General features: G+C 47.7%; 1 protein-coding gene across 8 annotated transcripts in view; it reads right to left on the minus strand.

Moving 5' to 3' along the window:
- TMEM269 (transmembrane protein 269) overlaps positions 1–27,641 on the minus strand; it is a 544,348-nt gene that overhangs the window by 62,605 nt on the left and 454,102 nt on the right. For all 8 annotated transcript variants that reach the window (XR_011268653.1, XM_069610934.1, XM_069610937.1 and 5 more), the window contains one exon: positions 1,267–1,467. Coding sequence is in view for 7 of the 8 variants with exons in the window: in XM_069610934.1 (XP_069467035.1) it covers positions 1,267–1,467 (201 nt within the window). In the remaining variant the exon portion in view is untranslated. The remainder of the gene's footprint in view (positions 1–1,266; positions 1,468–27,641) is intronic.

A 27,641-nucleotide genomic window follows, 5' to 3' on the forward strand; every position in this document is an offset into this window, starting at 1 on the left:
TCACCAATCTGCACCAAATCTTGCAGTTACCTGTATCTATGAGGGAATGAAAGCCCGGGCAACCCCGGTATATCAGCTAGTGTGTGTGTGTGTAATATATATATATATATATATATATTTTATTACCACAATTCTGTCACAACTTTTTAGCATGATCACTATTTCTGATGAAGTGCAATTTATTGAAAAACCGAGGTGGGCATGAATTCTCTAAGCAAACGGGAGCACATTTACATGCAAAATAAGAATTCTGTGATTGTTGGCATTTGACTCAATTCACTGCCAATAAGCTATGCCAAGTCTAGACCCGTTCTTTATGATTTTGGCACTCTGAATCCTTCTTCAATCACTTGGTGAGCTAAAACTACTTCTCCCTGTATTCAAAACGCCTTACTGAAAGTCCTTCTCAATTACATGACCAGATGCTTACACTCGTTCTTAGTCCAAAAACGAGCCTTTTCATGCTGTGGCCTTTAAGATCTGATTTCAATCCAATGCATTTAATGGGCAACTGCAAATGGACCAGTGTTTCAACATTTAAGGAGAGTGATTGCAATTTTGAAAGATGAGACTTTCAACAATCCTAACCATTCTGGCAATATTATTCTCCATCCACAATGCAACTAACACACAGTTGCTGGAGTCATGCAGTCGAGTCACCAACACACACTTGGTCGCCATGATGCTCCCAGGCACACAATAGTTCAAAGCAAGCATTTTGAAAGTCCAGAAAACCCATACAGACTTTACCTACTGTTTATTTGCCCTCGCAACACATGTTAATGAAATCGTCTTGTCCCTGACAACACAGAACTTGTTCAGGGAATTCCAGATCCTTGTCCCTTGGATTGCAGTTTGGTAAGCAAGCTTTTCCCATTGCCAGTGCAGGGATGCCTTGTGGCATACTCACAACTAGGTTTGCGCACCCGCCACTGACAGAATTTGTATTCTATTTGATACAATATGTAACTCACATAATCCTGTGAGAGAAACCTCTCAGGCCCATCATGGCTCGCTTTCCTACAAACATAAAGGCCTGGCTGAGATGGTGTTCCATAGGGTTACCCATCACAACTGCGTCAATGCTTGTAGCTTTGGAACGATTTAGCACCCTTTAGCACATAACTCTATTAACAAACAATGGCACTGAAAGGAAGGAGCATAAATAAGAGGCTCACCATTTTTACATCAATTGTAAAATTATTCTAGAACAAGCTTCTGCGTTATTCTACTCAAAAATTAAATTCTATTTGAAAACATACTTACCAATTGCAAAAACAATTTTTTTCCAAAGCTGTGACTCCAGAACTTTATCATGTGGATAGAAACCTTGGTCAACCATGAAAAGGATCATTATCACAGCTACTGTACGCAAGACCACCAAATGTCCGCCAGTTAACAGTGAGGTACAGGCCAGTATTGATGAGGCATAAGGGCAGGGGAGCCCACGGTACATAAATGGGATACCTACAAAATATGGAGGGGAAAAAATCTGTCAACAAATCAAAGATACATATTGAAGGCAATAGTGTTAACCAGGAAACAGGCAGTACGCATTACCCATATAATCGCCTTTCCTCCACACTCAGGGTGTGTCATCTCTGAAAAATGGACAGAACCGGATCCCTTTGGCCACAATATATTCAATGAAAACGCACATTGTCAAATAGGGTTCACTCATGCAAGCCACACTGATGCAACTACCCTTCCATGAACACACCAATCCTCCAAACATAATTCCCTCTTCCTATATTAAACAGTACTTGGAAAACACATTAGCAGGGACGGAGGGAGAAGGTGTATGGAAGGGGAGCTATGAACTAGGATTGCAGTAGACACTACGGCAACTTAACCTTCTTCGTGCCACTTTCCTCCATACTCCTGAAAAACTATGGCGCAACTACGAAAAAGTATGGCGGATGTCATATTTGAGAAGGACCAGAACCAAAAGTGTTCAGGAGAACAACCTAACCAAAGGCTACATCAGATCTCAAACTATCCTAAAGCAATAGGCCCTTCTTTTAGGATGAAGGGATGACAGGTGACCGAGGTTTGAGTACCAAAACCTCGTGTGAAACATGGGAGCTATACAAATTTTTCTGCAAGATGTGGACCTTCTTAACTTCTGGATTTGTATTGCATATAAGGACAGAGAAGACCACACATAAAGGGAACGGACCACTCAACAGTATGAGAAAGGTGCCCCGTAGAAAGGAGCCCCGTCTCATCCTGGATGCCAAAAGTGGGAATATCTTGCTGCTCTCAGTGTCAAAGAGGTCTACCAAGATATGACCAAAGGAATAAAAGACCAGATCGTATTGTAGGAGTGGGCTGAGGAAGGTTGGATTGAAGTTCCCCACTCACAGGAAGGCTCGGGAGAGTCAACTCAGAGCATGCATTAGTGATTCGTTCCCCTGGAAGTGAGCCACAATCAGATATACATCATTATGAATTGACCAATACCACATTTGCAGGGCTAACAGGTAGTTGCTTAGAACCTCATCCACCTTGTTTGTATCAAAAATGACTGCAGTCTATAGTCCGTTTAGATCAACACTGCTCTTTGGAGGGAAATAAAGTCATTGATGGTCAAGAAGATGGCTTTAAGCAACAGAACATGAAAGAGAACCTTTTTTGCTCCAGCCTCAAAAGATCATGAGTATCGATGAACCACAAGGTGGCATCCCATTCTCATGAGGATGGGCCAGTCATAACAGGAAAGGTTGGGTCGAAGTCCAGAATGGAAATTCCAGGGAGAGGTAGTTCTTTTGAATATTTGCTTCCTACTGTACCCAGCAGAGAAGATCATCATGTAACTGGAAATAAACTGGTATCATGTGTGAAATGGAAATGTGCTCCTGTTCCCAAAAAGTGGCCGATTTGACCTAGGTGTGTCTCATGAGCCAGCAAGCACGGATGTGACTAAAATCACTAAGGAATTTAAATCCAAGGCTGCTTGTCTGAGTATGCAAACTTGTGCCGGGAGGCATGCATGGTATCAGTGAGGAATGTTGTGGAAGTGGCAGGTGAATGTTCGATTGGATGCCAGTTGGAGAGTGAGCTGTCCAGGGTGTGGATGGACCAGTAGTTGCTCCTATATTCATTACATTTTACACCATGGGTGAACTACTGGAATTGTACAGTACATTTACCTTACATGAACTCTTGGATCTCATGTCCCCTGCAATCTACCGGAACCGGGTTACTTCACTAGCAACATGGTTGTTTCTGTGAGATAGGTGAAGTGCTGTGCTGGGAGGAGCAGCAATGAAGTAGGCACCACTGGGCCCGGGGACCCTTACAGACTAACAAGTGCAAGGTGCCAGTTGGAAGGATTAGTGCTGCTAGGGGTGATTCCGGGTCTGCTTTATATTTTCACTGAAAAAAATCTTAATTGAGGTGCAGTGGAGTTGTGCAGATTTAACGTAACAAAACCCTTGAAATTCAGCGCATGTGGGAAGTCATGACTAGCTTAATTCAGCGCACTCCCGTCGATGTTCCCCATAGCGCCATGTCCCCCATTATGCCATTTTGTATGTCATTGTGAATTTCTTCTCTTATAATATGTGCTCCTGGGCTTTGCAACGGGAATACGTCGAGTTAAGTTGGTCGTGACGTCCCATATCCGCTGAATTTCAAGGGTTTTGTTGTGTTAAATCTACACAACTTAACTGCACCTAAACTAAGGTTTCTTCGGTCAATTTCAAGGGTTTTGTTATACCATATTTTTTTTTATGGGCCACTAGCCATGGGCTTCAGCTGAAAGCCGTTTCCACTTTGCATGTACTCCCAATATGTTTATTTTGATCCCACGAGGTGGGCCCGGCCTTAGTCCATGGCCACTTTACATGGTTTTCGGGCACACTTGCCAGGGCTTTTGGCCAGGCACCACTGTATATTTTAAAACACTACCGAGCCACTAGCCATGGCCTTCCGTCGTGTCCACTGTACATCTTCCCCCAATATGTTTCTTTTGGACACATCTTTCAGGCCTTGGCCAGTGAGAACGATCTTCATGCTCACTGGCCAGGGCCGTATTGCACCCCATGACACGCTGCCCCAATAGGTTACCCCAAACCTCACTGTAAAACCAGCCTCCAAACCCCCAACTTCACATGGTGTCTTCTTTTCCACTCAAGACGTCTAACCTGATGTGATTGCTATTGGTATTTATATAGTGCCCATGGCCAGGCCATATAAGCGCTGTCGTTCAAAACTATCTCCTAGGAGTGACTACATAAACAGAAGAGTTCTGAGTCTCTTTCTTGAAGTCAAGAAGGTTTTTATACTCTGTAAGGTCATGGGGAGCATTCCAAAGCTTGATAGTGTTCTTTTTTGCCTTTTTCTGGTATTATCACAAGAATCGCTGGCATCAAGCAAAAAACTAATAATAAATAAATTTTAAAAAAGAAACCAGCGTGTTTTCATTTCTGAATAGCCTCTCTTCTGCAAAGCACCAAGACAATACATAAACATTTTGTAAGCCCCCCCCCCCCCGCACCCTGATGTGTCTGTCAAATATTTTAAAAACGTCCTCAAACCAGTCAAGGAAATTAAGTCAACGCTTTGTGCCCAAATTGTATATTTGGTCCAAATCTGCCAAGCTGTGAATAAAATAATGCACACAGATGTCATGAGTGCTCGTGTAGACACACACAAGGCAGAACAAATGAAGGTGAGAGGTAAGGAAGGGCCGTGCCTGGAGATATAACTTACTATTTCATCTTTGTGGAATGGGAGGGTACATGTAAAAATGATGGGGACAAAAGCAAAAAAAATAAAAAAAATAAAAGAGAACCTGTTGGTAGAGTGCTGGCGAGAGCTCCGACCTGTCGGATGCAGAGTAAAGGACTAGCTTTTCCAGCCAGGTGTATGTGTGGGAGTGTTGGAGCGCAGGTGTGCGAGCACATGAGCCCAGCTGACAATGTTTTTTCTATTAATACCATGCTGTGTGTAGGGTTTCCGGACACATTCCTTTACAAAGAATGATAACATTCCCTTAGATTAGGAAAGAGGAAATGGGAAGAACTTAGAAGTATGAGAGGTTATCAAAACCAATACCTTTAGAATCACTTTATTCAAATAATAGACACAAATACAAGGGATACGAGAAACTATGGAGCATATTTATACGATGAAAGGGTTTAACAGTTAACCTAATGAGAATGAAACCTACAGAGGGAGGGAGACAGAGACCCAACAAGATCAGCCGCACACTTGAACTTCTGGAAGCTACATAAGGTATGATCACGGTTTCTCTTGATTTACATTCATAGATGAATGAGGCATCAACAAAGGATATGGTCTTTGTATGTTTTCTGGTAATGTTGTGACCATATGCCAACATCTAATATGGTTATGTTTTTAATTGAGGTGAGTACTGCACAGCGGTTGTAACACTTTCCTATGTTATTCTTTAAACACTCTCACTTTTCCCTAGTCATTCTCTGGGTTTCTTTTTTGTGCCAATTGCTATGGATGAATGAGATGAATGAGCATTTTTCCAAAGATAAGAGATGTGAAGCACAACATCTATTATGCATTTATGAGGAGCAGAGAAAAGAAAGGGAGGACATTGATCAGGTAGGACACTCTACTGACAGAAGTGTGTGTAGAGAAAACGATGTGGAACAATTGAGATCATGTGTGAAGCCATTTGTGCAGGCACGAGCATTGCACTGGGGAGTGAATAAGGGGAAGTTAAAGTTCCACAGCTACCTTAACTGGTTAATTTGATGACTTTTGTGTTTTACATATAATTGCAACATAAAAATAGCATTTTTCAGTGAAATGTATGTTTTTTTGCAATGACATGCTGCAACTAATCCCATTCAATCCTCCCCAGTTAAAGGACCACAGACGTTGGCTGTACGCAGTGCTGCATGAAGAATTGCACAGCATACATCTATTGGCAGTGCACTGTGTGTACCACCCAGAATGTCAGTGCATCAAACCCAGTCTTTTATAACACGAAATCCACAGGATGGTTTATCCACCCCTCCTCTTTGTGTGTGTGTGTGAAGAGCATGTACAATGCTCCTGGGTGATAGATATTCTGAAATTTCTCCAGGGTAAGAAGGGCAGGAGCAACCAGTTACCACCTGTCAAGTGTCTAGCAGAACAGTATGTCTTGTTGACTGATTATGGCTTTCAGACTACTCAGCAGTTGTAGATAAAGTAGAGAAAAAAGTGGGGGCAAAGAAGGTTCCATCTACCCCTGCCAGGTAGCGCTGGTGGGACACATATCTAATAGTGGATAAAGTAAGAAAAGTAGATGAAGGGATCTCAATTACTAATTTCTCAATTGTTAGTTAACTGTATCTGATTGTGCTTAGTTCTCTAACCGCTTTTGTGCTTGTTTGTGTCAAAGTAGTCGTAGTATTGACAGGTGACCTGAGGGGGGCTTTTACTTATTTATAACTGGAAATTAAAGTTAGAAAGAGATAGAGTAGAGGCAAATCTCCACCAGTACTTTGGCAATGGTTGCTTTAATGGCCAGTATTTTAGGTGAGTATGCCGTGATTACAAAAGTACTAATTTGAGTGATTAAAAAGTGCTTCGAAGACTCAGCAAACAGGAGAGGATCCAGCGGTTTGTAGATCTCCCAATTGCTGAAACGAGGAGGAATGCAGCAGGGAGCATCTCGCTGTCTCCGCATGTACTGTCCCTGTGGTGTTTTGAGCAGCTCACAAACAGGAATCTGCCAAGCAGCTCGCAGGAATGCAATACAGTGAAGCTGCCAAACAACTGGGCTAACGTGCTTTTTCCAATTAAGGCAGGCTAGGATAAAAAATAGCAGGTTACCTGCAATATGAAATATTACGATTTCCTGAAAAAGCTATTTAACACATATTGTGGACCTTGCTCTTCGTCCAGCAATCAAGGCACGTCGTGTCCAGTCCGACCGCGATGCCAAGGGACAGAGTCCTTGTAAAAGTAAACACTACTGAGCTGAGTCAGCACAGGTTGCTGCCAGGGCTCAGAGCCATTCAATGAACATGGCTTTTCTAGAAAGAGAAGGAAGACTTCACAACTTTAAAAAGGAGGCCTGCTGCCGCTATGCTTGCATCCTAATTAGAGTACATGCATACATACAACCGACTCTGGAAAACAAAAGTGATGCGTATTAGAAATCTCTGCTGAAGACCATTGATGCAAGGTAATTGAAAAGTGGAAAAAGACAGCATACAAAACCCAAATCATAGGTGGAAATGAGCCATTGTTTATAATACAGAGAGAGTGATCATTGATACTACAGTGAATGACAAACGAATAGTAACATTGTTATAGGGTAATCATGGCCCCGGGTCCCCTTCGTAGTCAGGCCCCCATCCCCCCCGTACCTCAATGAGCACTCGTACACAGGTCAGCTTGCTACGAGTTCCAGGCGGCAACTGCCGAGCACGGGCTCCCCTTTATTAACTGCGCATGTGCGACCCTCGTTCCGAGTCGCGCATGCGTGAACAACAGTTTACTCTGTAACATCCCTCCTTTTTCATAACAAACAAAACATTTTCATAACTTAACTGTACAGAAGATGTCAACGTGACACATACATCAGTACACAGCACACAACTTAGATTTGGCCCAAAGTGGGCGGTTACCATCCTATCTGGCCCTCAGGAACTCGGGTCCAGAATGTAGTCTTTGAATCGGGTCGGAAATCTTTCGCCTTCGCGGCGGGGGTAGCGTCCCTCCTCTCTGCTCAAGTCATGGGGAGGCTCCTCTGGTATAGGATCCCGGTGTCTTCTTCGAGCCCCGGTGCTGCGCTGCACATGTAGGTTGTTAGCCTGCCCTCACGAGGTTGGTCGGGGGTATCCCAGGTGTCGACCTTCTTAAAGAAACAAGAGTTCCTTGTGAGCGTCCCTCTCCTGTCGGATGCCGTCACCAGCGAGCCGTTGACTTGAGTCACGCCCATGGGGGTGGGCTCATAGTTGAGGGACAGCTATCTTTCTTGGTGCCGGTTACGTACAAGGACGGTGTCCCCCACTTCAATGTTTGCCGGCTTCAGATGTCTCCGGGCATTTTTGCGCTAATTGCGCAGCCGCCTTTCTCAATGACCCCAGGGGCTCGTCCCTCGGCTTCAGGTATTAAGCCTCTGGGGCACCGGTTGAACAGGGCCTCCGCTGGGGTCACACCTGTAGACTTATGGGGTGTGGATCGATATTTGCGGAGGAATTGGTACAGATTTCTTCTCAATTCCCCCCTTGGACCTGAGTGATCCGGAACACCTTGTTTAGAGTTCGCATAAAGCGCTCCACTTCCCTGTTGGCTCGTGACCACCCTGGGGTTACCTTCCAGTGCGTGACCCCACAATCGCACATGAAGGCGGCAAACTGGTGACCCTGAAATGGGGGACCATTGTCCGAACACAACTCCTGGGGAAACCCATGGGTGGCAAAGATCTTGTCCATCGCTTGGATGGTGTGGTGACTGAACGTGGACTCCACCAGCTCCACCTCCGGGTAGCGGTACCACTGGTCAATAAGGACTAGGAGGTACATGCCCCTTCCGGTCGATCCGAAGTCTGTATGTAGAGTACCCACTCGATGCAAGGTTCTTTGGCCACTGGTGCGGCTGCCTGATACCAGAGGCACCAGTGTATATGCTCATCGACACTCCTTTTCAAGATCTGGGGACCAGACTTTTCTGCCTCCCCCCTCAGTAACAGGCCCTCATCGGACACGGACAGTTCGTGAGGTGCGCGCCATGGCGCCTGTAGGTCATGCTGAGCGTCTTTTCCTTTTCGGGACATGCTCACGGCGGTTTGGATCAGCTGAAAACACCCGTCGGCCCTTGAGCCTTCGGCCAACTCCAACCATGTCAAAGCTATCGGCAGGGCTGCCTCCACCACATGCCGAATGACCTTGGCACAGTCCTCTCCTGAATGTCCGGTCTGTGAGCCGCTGCCCCTGGAATGGCGGGACAGGTAGTCCGCTGGGTTGTTTCTGCCTGGCCTGTATTGTAGCTTCACCCTGTACTCCATGAGGGCGAGCATCCACCTCTCAATCCTCGGGGTGGTTTGGAGGACGCCCCTGTCATGATGGGGATTAGGGGCTTGTGGTCCGTGACGGCTGAGACCGGCTTGCCTAGGATGTAGATTCGAAAATGCTTGCAGCCCCACAAGATGGCCAGTGTTTCCATTTCTATTTGAGAATACCTTTGCTCGGTGTCCGTTAGGGCTTTACTGGTGCATGCAATGGACCGATCTGCCCCCAAAGGGCAGGCTGGAGTAGCACTGCACCGAGACCCACAGGGCTGGCATCAACAACCAGCTCAGATTTCTTCTTAGGGTCGAAAAAGGCCATTGTTTCCTCACCAGTGAGTGCGGCCTTGATGGCATCAAAGGCATTCTGCTCCTCGTCTGACCATGTCCAGGTGACTTCCTTCTTTGTGAGGGCCCTGAGTGGTTCCGAAAGGGAGGCAAGGTTTTTAATAAACCCCACGCCGTAATTCACCATTCCCAGGAAACTGCGCACTTCGGATAGAGTGTCTGGGGGCCTGGCCTCCCGAATGTCTTTCGCTTTCTGTGAGTCTGGTGAGATCCCTCCGGAGTGAAAAAATAACCCGAAGAACTCAATGCTCTGCTTCAAAAACTCAAATTTTTCCCTATGCAGGGTCATCCGCAGATCATGGATCCTCTCCAATGCCTTCTCCAGCCTGACCATGTGCTCCGTCTCAGAGGAGGCATAAACCAGTATATCATTCCTTAGGTTGATCACTCCTTTCAGTCCAGCGAGGGCACCCCTGATCACATTCTGAAACGCCTCTGCGGCTGAGGAGATCCCAAAACTAAACCTTTTGTATTGGTACAGGCCGTTGTGTGTAGTGAAAGTGGTGATGTACCGGGAGTCCGGATGGAGCTCGAGCTTGTGGTAACCTGAACGGTTTAGCTTCGAGAATACTTTGGCACCCTGCACCTTCCCCACCACATCATTCAGTGTTGGCGTCAGGTCGCGTTCCCTCTTGATGGCGATTTTGGGCAGTCTCATGTCTACGCAAATGCGTACCGCACCCGGCTACTTGGGTTTGGTCGCCACGACTATGGGAGACACCCATGGGGTAGTGTCCTCAGCCCTCTCGATAATGTCTAGATCAACAAGGTTTTGAAGTTCTTGCTCCACCTGCGCCTGCAGGTGAAAGGGAATGCGTTGGTGCTTCAGCGCCATGGGTCTAACCGACTCGTCGATGTGTAGGCGGATGGGTGCTCCCTTTAGCTTTCCCACTCCTTTGAAAAGGTCTGCAAATCGTTCGGTGACGCTTTGGATGTCAGCTTGGTACACCGAGATCGCAAAGGGTACTATGTCCAGTGCCTCAGACGCAGCACAACTCAGGAGCGAATGCGGGCTGACACTGGTCACAAATAACTTGGCCTTGATTGAGTGGTTGGCGTGTGTGATGGATGTTGTAAATAACCCTTGGAGTGGAAGTGGATTATCACCCCCGAACGATTATATTCTAGCTTTGGTGTCAGCCAGCACTGGTGGTCCAGGCAAAGCCTCATTGTGTTGCGTGGCCATCACACACACTGATGCACCCGTATCTATTAATACCGGGGTGGGGGTCTCACAGATGTCTACCACACACGTGGGCTGTCGGCGCTTCTTGGAGATGGAATCAATGTTTGATACGAAGAACCCCTCTTCTTATTCCTCCTCTTCTTCAGCAATGTCCAGCTCCTGGAGGTCCTGTTCCACGGCGGCCACACTTTTCTGTTTGCACGGGCCACTACTGTTGGATCTGCTCGGACCTTACAAGATGGTTACTGGATTTGCCGCCCGGCACATTCTGGCAAAATGCACTGTGGTGATGCAGCACCCACACACCCTCGCTTTTGCGAGGCAGTCGCTGGAATGTGGGAGGCCATACCCACATTTTTGACATTGCTGTGGCGAGTCGTTTTTCTGCTGTATGCCTCTTCACTCTTCCCAGACTTGACAGCTGCATCCTTTCTAGTGGCACGACTGTCAGCCAGTTCATAAGACCTGCCTATATCGAGGATCTGCATCAGGGTAAACCTTGGTTCACGGAGCACCTGGCGCCGGAGCTTTCCTGAACTGCAGCCTTGAATTAGTTGATTTCGGACCATCCCCTCTTCATTCTCCGACTGGCACGTGCTAGCCAGGTGTCACAGTCTCCCACAGAAATGATCAAGAGACTCGTCCTCATGCTGCCTCTCGCTGCACATCACAAAGCGATCAAAGTCTTGGTTGGCCAGGGGCAGGAAATGTTCCTTGAGGTCGTCCTTCACAGCCTGGTACGTGACAGCAGGAGAGTTCAGCGATTCAAAGATCCGATGGACTTCTGAACCGGCAGCATATAGCAGCGCCGCCACCTTTGCATTAACCTCCATCTCTCCAGTGGCCCTGAAGTACATCTCTAGCTTCTTGATCCACAAAAGCCACTCCGGGCCCAGTTTCGATGGAGGGCCGGACATTTCAAATTCTGGCCTGGGCGCCAGCGTGCCTTGTTGTCTGGGAATTGGCCTGACAGGAGGCTGCACACCAAGTGCAGGTGGGGCCCCAACCCCTGGAGCACCATCAGCGCTGTCAACCATGGCTGCGGACTGCACAGGCACCTCTGACATCCACAGAGGCCGCAAGTCTGCAACGGCAGTAGTAACCAGTCCTGGCGTAGTTGTCCACACTAGGCCCAGTGCGAGGACTGCCCCACCCTTAACGTGGTGTGCAAGGATGATGGCGCAGAAAAATGACCCTGTACCAGCGAGAAGAATGTTTGCAGACCTCACCACCACCTAGTCTTGCAGAAGGCCCAAATTGCCCAGGAAGACTATGAACAGACGTGAAAAACTAACATGTTCTTAATTTCCCGTTGGCATCAAAATCACCAACACCCCTCCACATGCAGACACCCCCTTGTCAGGCCCCCAGCCCCCGTTCCTCAATGAGCACTTGGACACAGGTCTGCATGCTACGGTTTCCCGGCGGCAACTGCCGAGCACAGGCTGCCCTTTATTATTGCGCATGCGCGGCTCGCGTTCCAGGTTGCGCATGCGTGAACACAGCTCCAAATATATGTTTGAATCAGTGCAGCAGAGCAGTACCACAGGAAGGGGCTCTCTTTTTATTGCACAATGTGAAAAGTACCTTTCATGGTAACATGAAGCTTTTACTTTGCATGAATTACAAGGTTCAAATAACTTTGGATTTCAAGGGGCTTTATTTTAGAGTTGAAATATTTACTATCCAGAACATATCCCACCTGGCAATCAGAATATTTTGTGTTCCCTAAAAAATACTTTAACTCCAAACTTTTCCGGAGACCTGGGAGGAGGAGCTGGGCTTCAAGTGCTGATCAAACGGCACAGATATTAGCAGTTATTTTCTTTTTTGGGGGAATGGGGTAATTATTACAAGCGAAAGAAGCTGAGCTGGGTGGAGCAGGCGTGTACACAGGGCGGTCAGGGAATGGAGAATTTGATTGAAGAGGACGAGTGGTGGAGTATCGGGGAAAGAAGCAGCAAGGTGTGGGCAGGGGAGGGAGCTAGCCCATTAATAGATTTCATTAACACAAGTATGTATTTTAAGAGCTGTCGGTTAGGCACAGAGTCAACAGGAATAGATGCAGTGTGGACCGTGGACAAATCGGAGAGGAGCAATTAAGGCCCTATAACTTGTGAGTTTCAATTGAGGCTTTCGTCAAGGGGACACAAAAAGAGAGTGAGTCCCATGAGATTGCTTGTACAACATTCAATTTAACTAAGTAAACGGTTAGAGATAAAAGGTTTAGTGGTGTGATAGCTAAAGATATGACAATATTCAATAAGTTAACTCTGTTAGCAGTAGAAGTAGAATTGAAAAAACGGTGGAGCTTTCAGAAGAAAGAGGGTTTGTGCTTTGGTGGAAGGGTGAGCATATAACCAATAGAGAAAATATGAGACCTTGAGGGGGAATTCAGGGGTAAAGCCAGGGAAGGAGTAGTAAGTCTGTCAGTCTTCAGCAAAGTGATGATAGAAAATACCAAAGTAGGAGACTTGCTTCACAAGGGGTGCATTGGTTAAATAGGGCCATGGTGATTTGCGTATGGACGAAGGGTGGGCTTGTCCGTTTTCATTGCTCAAGTGAGAAAAAGGTTTAGTTAGCAGTTTGTGACAAGGCACCCTTGTGGTTTGCTTCCTAAAACACCAAGTCAAAAAACGTTGATAGGAGAGAGTGATGATCGATGTTGAAGGCTGCTGAAAGGTTCAAAACGAGAGCATAAGGTAGCAGGCGGTAGCCAGTTGGTTGGATAGGTGAGTAAGGGCAATTTCCATGGAGTGCAAGTAGCAGAAATCCTGATTGAAGGGGGTCATACAGATCACTGCTAAGTAGTAATGGGAGAGCCTACTGAAGACCAAAAATGCAATGATATTGGAGTAGTGGGGAGGAGAGAGCCAGGGTGATATTGAAATGAACTACCCGGGTCACCAGAGAGTTTTTAAGTATAATAAGGCCAGCAGCAGCTTTGAAGCAAATTTAGGGAAAAATCCCAGAGAAGACGGAGAGATGAACAAGTGAGAAGAGGTAGGAGCAGGCTACTGGTGGTAGTACTTTGATCGTTTTTGATGCAACAGGTCCACTGGGAACAAGATGGGCCAACTTTACAAAGAATGATATACAGCTCACAGTGTGAGTTTGGGTAGAAGAGCTGAAGGTGGGATCTAGTAGATGGGAAGAAGGGTGTGAATGAGGTTGGAGTGAAGATAGAGGAGGGCAGTAACTGTCACAGGTTTTTAATATCTTAAAAAGAAGGCAAAGTCATTAGCAGAAAAGAAGGAGAGGAGAAGGAAGAGTGTGGCCAGGGCAAGGATGATATGGAGGTTATTAAAGAGAAGAGATTATTAAAATAGCATGATTTCACAGCATGTGTAGCTGATCTAAGAGAAAAGAGAGCATCTTTGCAGGCCATGGGTTGGTGGGGGAGTGGGATTTATGCCGGAAGACTAAGTGGAGATTTATTTTTTATTTTATTTGTTTTTTTTATAACACGCTTAATACCTGGGTTCCGTTTCTAAGCATGTCCGTCTTCTGTTGACTAATCACTGGAGTGATCCATTTCGCCAGAGTGATCCATTGCTTTCGGCGGTCTTGCGTAGGTAGAGTGCAAGAAGTGTAGTGGCGTTCAAATGGCATCCTAAGACTCATATCGGAGTCGATGACTGCTTGGGTAAAGGAGGAGGTACGGAGAGTGAATTGGCTGATAGTGGACTAGATATCTTCATGGGAAGGGGCTGGAAAAAGGGATTTTAAGATAAGTAGTTACAAATAGAAGAGAAGGAGAAGGAACAGAGATTTCAAAATGCAGGAGAGAGAGAGAGATCAGAAGGGGAGGGGCCAGTGTGGATGTTGGAAGTAGAGGGAAGATGTAAGGAATACTTATGGCCTCATCACGAGTTGGGCGGTACTAACTGGGATACCGCCCAACTTTATTTGCATTACCGTCAACCCGTCCAGCGGTATTACCGAGGATCATGGGTTGGGCTGTAAAAGTTATTTGCCATTGGGTCCATTGCACCCAATGGGGAATTTCCGGTGCAATTACCGCTGGTGGTATTACCACACGGTAATTGCACTGAAAATCTGCATATTTCGGGCGTGTTTACCCCGAGCTCTGAGCTGGGGTAAACATGCCATACTAATGATTGGGCGGACCCTTGAATGCGGAGGTAACCCCGTTACCACCGCATTTAAGGGCTACCGCCCAACTCATGATAAGGCCCTTAGCAATGTGAGTTACCTCTAGAATTGTATGTAGATTGTGCAGGGAGGTGGAAGAGTGATCGGATAGAAGAGAGTTGAATTGGCGAGAGTGGGTGTGTAGCATATTGCTTCAAACATCACGCTGGACTCAATAGATATTAATTGACGGTAAGTCTCTTTATTCAAGTTACATGTAATTAAGAAGGTAGAGAAACATACCGCCTCTCACCACCCAGGTAGCCAGCTCCAACTGACTTCCCTGGAACCCTGGGGAACCCTCTGTGGATGACCTCACATTCATGAAATCACAGCACAGCCATCCATTCATGCAGGAACACAGGGGAAGGAAGGACGGACGATACTACACATCTCCCTCCATTACACAACACACCAACAGAAGAGTAACAGTGGGATGAAACAAACCGGAAGGAAAAGGTAAGGGTATAGTTTGAAGACAGAATTGGGGTACAGTGCAAAAGACACATACAAATATAATCACACACACATACTCACACAGACCCATAATTAAGTATGTACACACCAGAAGCACTGGTGGCCACAACGGGCAAAACCACACCACACGAGCAACACACAGAGCAAAGATGCACCCAGCCCAAGAGTAACATGAGTGAACAACTAGGCCAAACACAAATCACACATGTGTGAACCCATGAAGAATAAAATACCAACCATGTCCTAGCCACCGCATACCAATGCACGCATATGTATAACATACTAGTTACCTCATCCAGCAGCAGTACCTCAAGAGTCCAGCGTGATCCCATCATCAACGCCAAGTCGTAGTATATTACTTTAAATTCACGCTGGACTCTTGAGGTACTACTTGACGTTAAGTCTCTTTAAGTTACATGTAAGTAAGAGGGTAGAGAAACTCACTGGCTCCCACCACCAAGGTAGCCAGCTCCAACTGACTTCCCTAGATCCCTGGGGATCACTCTGTGGATAACCTCACATTCATGACATCACAGCACAGCCATCCATGCAGGCAAGCAGGAGAAGGAAGGAAGACACTGCAAGGTGCTTAAAGGCCAGAACATTCAGATCTTTGCCAATTACATAAAGCCCTCAAAAGTGAAATATAGGACATCAACACATAGCTTATTACAGTGTTATCAAAGAATACAGTAACAGTGACAGTGACAGTTATACTAAAATTCATGGGATCAGAATGACAAAACAAAATCAACTCAAGCATATGTAGTAGTACCAAATGTTTTGTGATGTAAAGAGATAAATATACACAAATACAATCAGTTAAAGAACATAAGAAAGAACATGTATGGAATCTACTAAATTCAATAAGAATATTACGTACAATAATTCTGGGCAATGTTCTTGAAACACTCTTCCCTCTAAGTAGGAAAATGGAAAATATGTTGGTCTAACGTGAAGAAAAAAAAACTTTAGTTTAAAGAAGGGACAGGAAAGTTACTTTCTTCAGTTAAAGGAGCATTTAGGAAAAAAAAAATCAAAACCTGCAGCCTTGTTGTAATCTAAGGCATTAAGGACATTGTCAGTCAGGTAAGTGCTTCTCAGCTTTGATGGACAGGGACTCATTCTTTGCATGTTTTAGCTTGCTGGTGAAGATTGGAATGCAATAAACATACAGTTGATGCATATAATGTGCATGGCCAGCGAGTCTGAGATTTTTACTTCAGTGTTAAAATGTGAAGCAAGTAACCACGTTGTACTTTTCCAGCTAAAGCATAGTTTTTCCACAACTTGTGAAGCTACTTGACATGCCTCTTTATTGGTTCCTTCAAACAGACAGAAGGTAGTAGAAGGTTCCGTCAGATGACATGTATCACTCGGATGGAATATATGTAAATATTTATGCAGCATCTATAATGCGAGTATTCAGTGGCCCTCCACTCAGTGAATGTAAACATAAACCGACCTGTTGGGTCTGACAGACCAAACCAAAGCCTATGAAGGATTCCAAATGTAAAAGATTGAATCTCAAAAAACTTGTAAGAAGTGTTTGCCAGGGAAGATGAATATTGTGGGTCAGGTATTTTTCCACAGCGCATGGATTAGCTTTGAGTGAATGAGCCTCTGGTTTCCTGGTTTTATCATATGCATCTAAAACCAGTGTCTTTTTTTAACAGATTTTGTAGGATTAGAAAGGATTTGGAAATCATAAAACCACAAGTGTGCATTCATGGCTAGCAATTCTCTTCTTACACTTGCAATCCACGAAATTGATAATACCCGCCAAGGGTCAACCCATCACCCTATCAAGGCCAGATAATGTACATGAGGACACTGGAAGTGACGACAACCCAAGATTCGCACCAAGAGTATGACCTGTAGGATCAGTACGCAAGTTACAGGGATGAATATGAAGAACCCCCATACCCTCACCAGCCATACAGGGACCATCAATATCAATACCGACACGATTAAGCCGCCGAATATGCCCAGAGTCAGCTGGACAAATACGCCAATCTCATCCAAGATAATCAGGAAACGAGAGAAGCATCCAGGATCCCTATTAACATAGGAAATAAACTATTGCTTTCTGGTCGATTCAGGTGCAAAGGTAAACATTATGGGAGAACAGGAATTTCTTGAAACCATAGCTCTCAAGAAATGACTCAAGAATATACATATGCGGCAACCCCCCTGCACTCAAATGGGTAATTCCGACAAAGATTGTCACACAATGGACAGCCTCTTGACACCACCATCCACGTAATACGCAGCCCCACACAGGGACCCTGACTACTCAGCTATAACACGGCGAGCAGCCTTGGACTTATCGACATCCGATTCCAGGAAGGAGAAGTAATTCCATCAACCACAACACCAACAACCACTGGGGAATCCATATACATACTCAACAAACTCACAGAAAGAAGCACTGTCACAAAAGAGCTCATACAGTCCAAATTTCCAAGCATATGCACTAGGGCACTGGGCTCGGGAAACTCAAAGGAATCCTCGTCAAACTGCATTTCGACGAGAACGTCCGCCCAGTCCCTCAACACCTGAGAAGAGTAGGATTCCACCTCCAGAACACGGTCTCAAAAGAGCTAGACCAGCTCCTCCAAAGAGTTCATAGAACTTGCCACCGGACCAACCCTGTGGGTGCCCCAACCCTGTCGATCATGCTACCCTGCTCACCCGCCTGGGCCAGATCAGTGTTTTGGGTGAGGTAATGGCCTGGTTTGGCTCCTTCTTGGCAGACAGATCCCAAACTCTCTCTCTCTCTTCCTCCCTTTCTTTGTAAATCTTCTAGTTTTAGCTGTGGTGTCCCCCAGGGTTCTTCTTTTTCCCCCATCCTCTTTAACATCTATATCTTCCTGCTGATTTGCCTCATCAGCTCCTATGGCATCAGGTGCTACTTGTATGCGGACGAGACCCAGTTACTGATCCGCTTGGATCTGGATCAGGCTGAGGTGTCTGCACAAGTGCTTGACTTCCGTGGGACAATGGATGGGGCAAAATTGTCTGAAATTGAATGGGGACAAAACCGAGGAGTTGGTGGTGGGTGCCCCCCACACCCTTCACTGTGGATCTCGTCCTTCTGGCCGCCTTCTCTGGATCCGCTCCCAGCTCTTTCTACAAAGGTAAAAAATCTTGGAGTGATTTGTCGGCCAATCTGTCTCTGGCACCCCAAGTCTTCTCAGTATGCCAGCAGGGGCACTTCCAGCTGAAAATCCTTAGGAAAGTGCTCCACTTGATTCAACCTTTGCTACGTCCTCATGTAGTAGCAGCTATGCTTCTGAGCAGGCTGGATTATTGCAATTCCCTGTACCTGGCACAGCCCAAGGGGCTGATTGGTAGGTTACAGCATATCCATAATCGGGCAGCCAGGTTGGCAACGGGCACCCCGTATGGGTCCGCACATATCTCCAGTACTCCACATCCTCCACTGGCTTCCTGTGGCACAGCAAATTCAGTTCAATATACTCTGTCTTGTGCACCGGGCCTTGCATGGCTAAGGGGCAGAGTACCTTTTTTTGTAATATGTTTATTTTAAACCAATGCAAGGTGGCAACAAAACAACAAAATACATTTCAATAGAAAACCGCATTTGTATATTAGTGATCCCTGCCCCCCACAACCCCCAGTCCACCAACAAGGGCCGGTGTCTCGTCAGTTCGCTCCCTGTACTTCCATCTCGGTACTCTCTCCCTCCCGGAGGAGCCCCCCAGCGCCAAGAATCCTCCACACCTCAGGCGGTTTATTAGTTAGGGCCAGGAATTCCTGGTCATAATCCAGGAATGGCGCCCAGATGTTCTGGAACTGGTGTAGAAGTACGACTCTGGCTGCTGTTACTTTCTCTGCGATCAAGATGTCCCACATCTTCCCCCACTGTTGTGTATTCTTACAACAATTAAGTACACAACCTCAAGTTATATATTACATGAAATCTTGAGTTTAATGGAAGAAGCCCCAGGGAGGCCAACCTCTTTCAGCAACATCTTCGTGTATGATTCCATCAACATTCTGGAACCATACACGAAGATGCTGTTATGGTTACAGAACCTTGTGTACGTACATTTACTGTAATACTATCCTTACATCTCCCCTCCTAAATAAATAAAAAAAACTTATTTGAAAAACTCAGAAACTACTATCATAACATTTCTGCTATGTTGCACATATAACTCTATGAATCTTAACTTTAAAATTTTGCAGACTTATAAAGGATACGATATCTTCATGTTACCAGAGGTGTAACATATTAGCTGGATCCGAATACTCAGTTTTCAAATTCTCAATAATACACATGGGCCCTCATTACGACCCTGGCGGAAAGGTGAAAACGATGGCGGAAATGCAATTCCGCCATCGAATAGCGCTCGTTGCGACTATGACCCGTCACCGGAAAGTACGAAGCCATTAGCGACACCGTAGTGAACGCCAACGCTAACTGCACCAAGCACGCGCGCGCGCGCCATGCCAAACCGCAAACACCACCATGGCGCAAGGGTACGCCAATTCCGACCCTAGCGGACATGTACCTAACGCCATCAGGCATGGCGTAATGTACCATTCCGCCATGGCGAGAAGTACGGCATCGCGAATCAACCGTAAACGGCCCCACTGAGTGCCTGTACACCGCTCCCTGCCCACAAAGTACAACTCCCCGTAGGTGCAATGAAGTCACAATGCAACCATTGAAATGTACAAGTCACCCCTGCATGGCAACGAACAAAAGAAACACAAGAGGGGCCAATGGGAGCTGCAGGGCACAGATGGCACGAATACAGAAGCCATCCCAATGGACATGACCACAGTCCCCCACCAAGAAACGCACGCAAACACAGGCACCTGTGACCAGCAATATTCCGAAAAACACATCATTCCACCAGTCCACCTGGCTGACCGGCATCTGTTACACAAAACCCAATCCCCCGCCCCTGAGCATGACAACATTCAAACAGTCATATTGGCAGCCCCCATCCCTGACCTCACTGTGCTTCGTAGGCAAACGCGCCCAGCACAGTACCACGCAACTAAACCCCGAAGCTGGAACCCAATGCAGATCTCCTCACAATACATCGCCCCCCAAATAGGCATATGCCACATCACTTGCAAAGAAAAAAGCTACACGGGCCAAATCAGAATAGAAATTTAATGCACATCAAAGTCACCAAGCCCATACAGCCATCAGGCCATGAACTACAAAACACTAATCACCATTGTGGGCTGCATCCGCAAGAAATGACCAGCCACTACCTGTGTGTCGCCCTGTTCCCCCATGGTACACAGAGCCACATTCACGTACGAAAAGGCAACATGGAAGCGCACAGAACCGCAGGGCCGACCCAATGGGGAGGCACTAGTCCAGCTGAAAGGTCGAAATGTTGCTCCGAGCCACCAGTACTGCGTAAGGGCATGTGGGCCATTGGCGATCGTCCCATAAGATCGTAATGCTGCTCCACCGATTAACACGAAGCAGCAGGTGTCGGGAGTAAAATCCATCTGCAGGAGTGGCATACAGATGGCAGTGGCAAAAGGGGAGGAGATACCTGTCAACCAAAAGAAAAGAACAAGAACAGAATGGCCATCAGAACTGCATTCGAACAACTCACTTCAATGATCACACGAAATCCACAGCCATATGCATGCTAGCCCACTCAAAAGGATCATCACCACCCCAAAACCACTTGCGACTCATGACCATCTATATCGAGGTGCAAACACCATCACAAACGAGTGTACCTGTGCATGCGTCTGTCAAAACAGAATCCATCAGATGGGAATGTTAACGTGCATGGACACAAGTGTCTGAGGGCGCGTCGAGACAGGGAGGGCTCAACAAGGCCAGATAGACGATGGTCCCACTATGGCAGCCCTGCATCACATAGCGTAGGGGAGGCGGATAGATCCCAAGAAGCCCTGTACATGGCAAACTCTGTATCAAATCACCTGCCCATGCATCCATTCATCATTCCCTCATCCCGGGATCAAAACGCCTGAATAATTACTCACATAACATTAGAAACATCCATTGAGTCTGTGCGTAATGCAGCCTGCTAAATCCACAGTGCCCCAGCCCGTAAATCCAGTGTTGTGAAGTAACATGAATTTGGGAACGGACGGCCTCATCGCCCACGTAGCTATTGCGCATCCCAAACTATTCATATCAATCATTGCTCCCTCGCCATGGGCCCTGTCTCAAGGACATAGAACAATAGAACGTTATATTTGCAGTCAGACCTGTGGGCATCTCCTCGCCGCTAGCTGGAAACCGAAAGCGCCGCCCTTCGAATTCCTCATTTGCAACATCACGTCGAAAAGGCATCTGTGGCCGTTTGAAATCACTAATTATTCCATCGAGTGCGGCTGTGTGTGAAAATGGCAACTGCCTTCACCCACAAATGGGAAGCCACGCCCGTCGTTGCAACTCGGTACAGTGATGCATGAGGGCCCACCGTTACTCGAGTACTACGTTCCACTGACCCTTCACAAGTCCGTTCGCGACTGCACAGATAGTATGGGAAACAATGGGACCACAGCAGAATGAACATATCAACCAATCTTACACGGCCATCGGGTACAAATACATGATTGCAATAGCAAGATACCATTCCCCGATTTGCAGCGTTGTGCGCGGGACGTGCTCGGCCAAAGGGGAGAGCAGTTTGCACAGGTGGAAGTAATCACCACAGGTGGAGGCCATACAGCCTGGAAACACATAAATTGCACAGCCAGTCTCCTCCCACAACCACAGCGAAATGCTACCGGCAGGACTCGCGATGTTGGCCCTGGGGGACCTGATAGCACTGCAAGTGCTCCGACTCCAAGAAGAAGACGAACAACAACTACAACCAGCCGCACGGAGGAGACGCAGGAGGAGGAGGAGGCCAAGGCAGGGCCAGCAAGGCCCAGCAGCACAGCCACTACCACCACGCAGGCAGCCCGCAATCCCACGCCTCCGAGCACATCCGTTCAACCTCACTGATGAGCAGGTCCACACCCTCTACCGTCTGGACCGGGACACCATAGCCGCCATTGTGGACATGACACAGGCTGACCTAGTCAGCATGATAGATAGCCCAACCGCCATCCCACCCCTACTGAAGGTGGTGTCTGTACTCCACTTCCTGGCCACAGGCACCTACCAGCACACAGTCGGACAGTTGCATGGCATTTCTCAGCCACTGTTCTCACGGACACTATTCCAAGTGCTCGATGCCCTCCTGCAGCACGCAGACGACTACATCTCTCTACCACGCTCGGAGCAGGAAATTACCAACACAAAAGTGGGATTCCATGCACTTGCCGGCATACCGGGTTGCATTGGTGCCATCGACTGCACCCATGTTGAATTGGTCGTCCCACATGCCATGGAGGCCCAGTACCGCAACCGAAAACAATTTCATTCCCTGAATGTACAAATGGTGTGTGACTCCAACAGGATCATTACGCATTGTTGTGCCCGATTCCCTGGATCAACCCATGATTCTATGGTCTTGAGGAACTCTACAATACCACGCTACATGGAGCGACACGCAGGGAACAGATCCTGGCTACTCGGTGAGTCTCATTACATGCATGATGATGTGGGGTATGTGAATTGGCAATGTACTGGCAGGAAGGAGGGGGGGGTGTGCGTACGTATCAATGGCATTCCACATCATACGTTTCTCGTCCACATACAGGTGATGCTGGATATCCACTGAAGAGATGGCTCCTCACACCAGTCCGGAACCCACGGGACCAGCATGAGGAGGACTACAACCATGCCCACTCACGTACCCGTGTAGTCATTGAGCAGGCATTCGGCCTACTGAAGGGCCGTTTCCGCTGCCTCAGCAGGTCTGGCGGGGCACTCCTGTACCGCCATGAGAAGGTTGCAAAGATGGTCATGGCATGTGTCATGCTCCACAACATGTGCGTACGTAGAAATGTGCCCATGCCCCCTGACACAGAACTGCAAGCACCTGATGATGGTCATGATGAGGGTGGGGATGTGGCAGCACCTCATGGAGTCTGCGAGGCACCGGAGGCCCGTGACATTCGTCAGCATCTCATTGATGTATGCTTCTAGCACTCACGCCTGGTGGCTGATACATGGACACGGGACTCGTGGCACTGTGTGTGTCTGGGACATGCACAATATGGACTGTACGCCTATGATGGCCTAGTACACAAAGATCAATGTCCACACATCTCATTGGTTGATCGTGCACTGTTTATGGCATATGTGATATCATGTTGAACACCCTATCGACCCGCCACCCAAGTGAGCCCAACACACCCCCTCCACCCTCCTACCTCCCCCCCGAACACCAGTGTCCAAAGATGCTCATTGTAAGTGGGCTGTCGCTATTGCAAGCCCCCTCTGCGGGTATCAGGGGCACCCCTGCCTGTGGAGCGCAGGTTCCTTCCAGATCTACGTTGGGGGCTGCCCTGGACGGAACTTGCAACGGATGATGTGTCTGCCTGCTCACGTCCATGCATGTCCCTAAGGGTTTGCGAGAGCTCAGTGAGCACACGGCGCACTGCGGCAAGTTCGGCACATACGTCTTTGGACGTCGCATGCAGTTCCCCCCTCAGGCTCTCGGTGCTTCTCTCAATTTGTGCCCTTAGCGTCTCTGTGCCTCTCTCCATTTCTGCCCTAAGTGTCTCAGTTGATGTTTCTATGTCTGCCTTAGTGCCCCCACATTCATCGGCATGGTCCTTGAGGAGTGTGGCCAGTTGCTGCTGTTGTTCGATCAACTGGTCGAGGGACTGTTGCCTCTGCTGGGCCATGGCCATTTGCGGGGGTGTCGCAGAGGGGCTGTTGTCCTCATGTTGCCTTGCCACAGGGCTTGTGGGGGATGGCCAGTCGTCGTCTTGTGGGTGCCCCTGCGTGGTATCCTCATGTTGTACGGGATGGGACAGACAGGGGGATTGGGACAGGTCATGGATGGATCTGACTTCGGCATCCCCGTTTTCTGTGTCCGAGCATGCTGCCATCAATGAGGTGTCGCCTATGGTGCTGCTGCCACCTGAGGCAGTGCCTTCTATGGCATCCATTGGGGGGACCTGTGGTGGTGGTGTTGTGGGCATGCTGGCTGCTGGGGTGCCTGTTGATGTTCCCTCCTCTGTGCTGCCACCTGATTTGTGCTGCTGCCGTGTCTTGATGCGTGCAGCTGAGGTGGAGGGTCTCTGGCCGTTGGTCTTGGCCCTCTTTGCAGGTGTGCTGGTAGGGGTGTCCTGTAGCTCGTCGTTTGGATCGGACCCTGTGGTGGAGTAAAGGAGGGCGAGGGTTATTGATGGGTCTGTGGGAATTGGAATGGCATTGTATCACATGCATTGGGGTGGTACCTGAGGGTGATTTGGGTCGGGGCCTTGGAGGTGCTTTGATTTGTGTGTGGAGTGAGGGTGCAGTTGTTTGGCAGCCTGCAGTTAGGGTGTGCCTGCTGCACGTGTAGTGCGTGTTTTAGGGATTTTTAATTATTTATGTATTTATTGTGGGTTTTAACGTGCGCTATCAGGCCGATGTGTGTGGACGTTCTCCTGGACATGTGTTTCTGTTGCACTATGTGGACGCATGGTACTTCACATGGATGGACTGTGTGGATTTGGCATTGTTTTATCTGGTCCACCTACCTGATTCTTCGGATGTCTGCACTCCTTTCTCCATCCCTCCGACTCCCTCTATGCTCTCCATTCCGATGGTGGAGGCACAGATTTCTTCCCAGGGGGTCAACTTGATGGGTGATTCAGGACCTCCCCCGGTGGCTGTGGCGATGTTGCGGTTGGCAGAGAGTATGCTGTGGACGCGTATCCGCAGGTCGTCCCATCGCTTGCGGCATTGCTGTGGGGTGCGGTCCCCACCGCACTTACCCGCTGTGCCACCAGAGCCCATATGGCCTTCTTGTTTGCAAGTGCCGTCCTGGTCATTTGCGTGGAGAAGACGACGGCAGCATTCTCCTGGAGGGTCTCTGTTAGCACGGTGAGTTCCTCACGGGAGAAGTGGACCTGCCGCTTGCGGTCGCACGCTTTCTTCGCTACTTTTCCCATTTTTCTTGGTTTCGCTAGGGTGGTTGACGGGTTGGGGTGTGTTTCAGGGTGGTGATTTTAGTGGTTGTGTGGTTTTAGTGTTTTTATAGGTGTACGCCGGGATGTTTCCCGTTCCGGGCCCATGTTTTAACTTCCGTTTCCGTATATTTCCGGTCACCGTACTTTCCGGTAGGCGCACACTGCGGTGACCGCTGAGAGGGGTGGCGGTATTGCACCTAGGGCGCCGTACGGCGGCGGTGTGGGCCGTTTTGGGGTCATTTCCGCCATCGCGGACTTTGCACTTCCGCCGTGGCGTGGTGCTCGTGCCCGATGGGTCGGAATGGGCCGCACTTTGCTCCTTCGTGCAATGGCGGAAACGCTATTTACGCTGTGGCGCTCCGGTCAGTCGATTTCCGCAAGGGTCGTAATGAGGGCCATAGTCTTGTTTACGGTTCCACAATCTTATCCTGTGTCTTGGTATTGTCTGAGAATTGTCATTCCTTCCTTCATGTGGTTTTCCTTGTGTATCTCTTCTTGTGTATTACCTTTACACATATACTTGTTTCATCAACATTATCCTTGGATGTCTTGTCTTGAAATGTTTCTCCATACCAGCCTTGTTCCCTTTCATTTCTCATTATCTCCCCTTCCTTTGCCAAAACTACATCATCACATGACCATTTCCTGCCATCCTCTAAAATCACAGATTTCTTTGAACATTCTTTCACTCTTTGAGGAGGACGAAATCTTGATTCTCCTTTCATTACACGTTTTGGTTCTCTCACTCTTACCCAATCACCTGTTTTAATTTGACTTTCTTGAACATGTTTTTGCTTGTCATAGTATCTTTTATACTCTTCTTGTTTTCTTTTTACTTTGTTGACAATGTCTTCCAAATTTATCTCTTTGTTTTCTTTTTCGATCATCCAAGCAGGCCTAAGTCTATTTGTAGGTGTCCTTCCTCTCATCAACGTGAATGAAACTTCCTCAGTAACTGAGTGTGGCGTAACTTTGTATGTGTTGAGAGCTTCCTTGAGCGTCTCTTTCCAAGGTAGACCATTTATAATGGCTAATTGAATAATACCTTTTATGAAACGGTTCATCCTCTCCACCAAACCCTTCCCCATTGGATGGTATAAGGCCGTGGTGCTGTGTTTAATGGCCCTATCCTTCAGAAACCTTTGAATCTCCACAGACATGAATTGAGCTCCATTATCCGACACCAGCTCTTGCGTTTATATTAACTGCTCACATTGTGCCAGGGCTCTCTCCATGCAGTAACTCCTCGTCGCCAATTGTTGTGTATTCTTACAACAATTAAGTACACAACCTCAAGTTATATATTAGATGAAATCTTGAGTTTAATGGAAGAAGCCCCAGGGAGGCCAACCTCTTTCAGCAACATCTTCGTGTATGATTCCATCAACATTCTGGAACCATACACGAAGATGCTGTTATGGTTACAGAACCTTGTGTACGTACATTTACTGTAATACTATCCTTACACCCACCAAAGACATAAAAGGTCCTTCAGCTGATTTCCAGGTGCGGGCGACTACAATTCTCGCCGCCAGGAGGCACTGAGCCAGCAGCTTGGCTCTCCTTCCAGATCTCGGGTAGACTCCCGGGACCAGGAACCCCAAGAGAACAGGTTCAGGTTCCAACCGGATCACTGCTTGGGTGATGTTTTCGATGGTAGAGAAGCATGGCTTTCAGAACTGTTTTACCTTCGGGCATGCCTTAGGATCCAACATTACTGGAGCATGGTCGGATAGAATCCTAGAGCCAATGGACACCCTGTCGACATAGGCCAGAATTTTTGGGGACATCAGAAGAAGGTCGATCCTTGAAAAGGTCCTATGCACATAGGAGTAAAAAGAAAAGACCTTCTCAGTAGGATGAAGAACCAGCCATGAGTTCACCACCTCCAGGGCCCTGAATAAGCGAAGGAGACCAAGCGCGAGACTGAAGTCCCTGGGGGAGGGAGGATGCGATCTGTCCCTCGTGGGGTCTGGGACCCTGTTAAAGGAGCCTGGTTGTCCACAGAGTCTCCAGCAGGAGGGGTCCAGGGCCTGATTCATGTGGTGAAGCCTAAGGGGGAGAGGGGTAGTACCAGCGTAACAGGATTTTATATGCACATTCTCTACTGGTAATACAGGAGGACGATGAATGCGTCCACGTCCATATGTCCACACAAGACTGGTCCTCCATGGGATGTCCCAGGACTGCCTCCCACTGAGACATACATAGGGTCTTTGAGGAAAGAAAGTCTCCCTGGATGCGCTTATATAAGGTGGAGACCCTCCCCCGAACCGGGAGGTCTCTTAGGGTCAGTCCGAGGTAGGTGGGGGTGCATGTTGCCACTTGAAGGGTTTGGGGGTGAGAACACCAGTGGCGGAGTTGAATAAGAAAATCTATTAGTTTCCCTGAGCTGAAAGGCCTCCATGCATTGTTCAAAGGTACGGGACAGGC

This window comes from Ambystoma mexicanum, chromosome 8 (assembly GCF_040938575.1).
Source record: "Ambystoma mexicanum isolate Mex_15411 chromosome 8, UKY_AmexF1_1, whole genome shotgun sequence".
NCBI lineage: Eukaryota > Metazoa > Chordata > Amphibia > Caudata > Ambystomatidae > Ambystoma > Ambystoma mexicanum.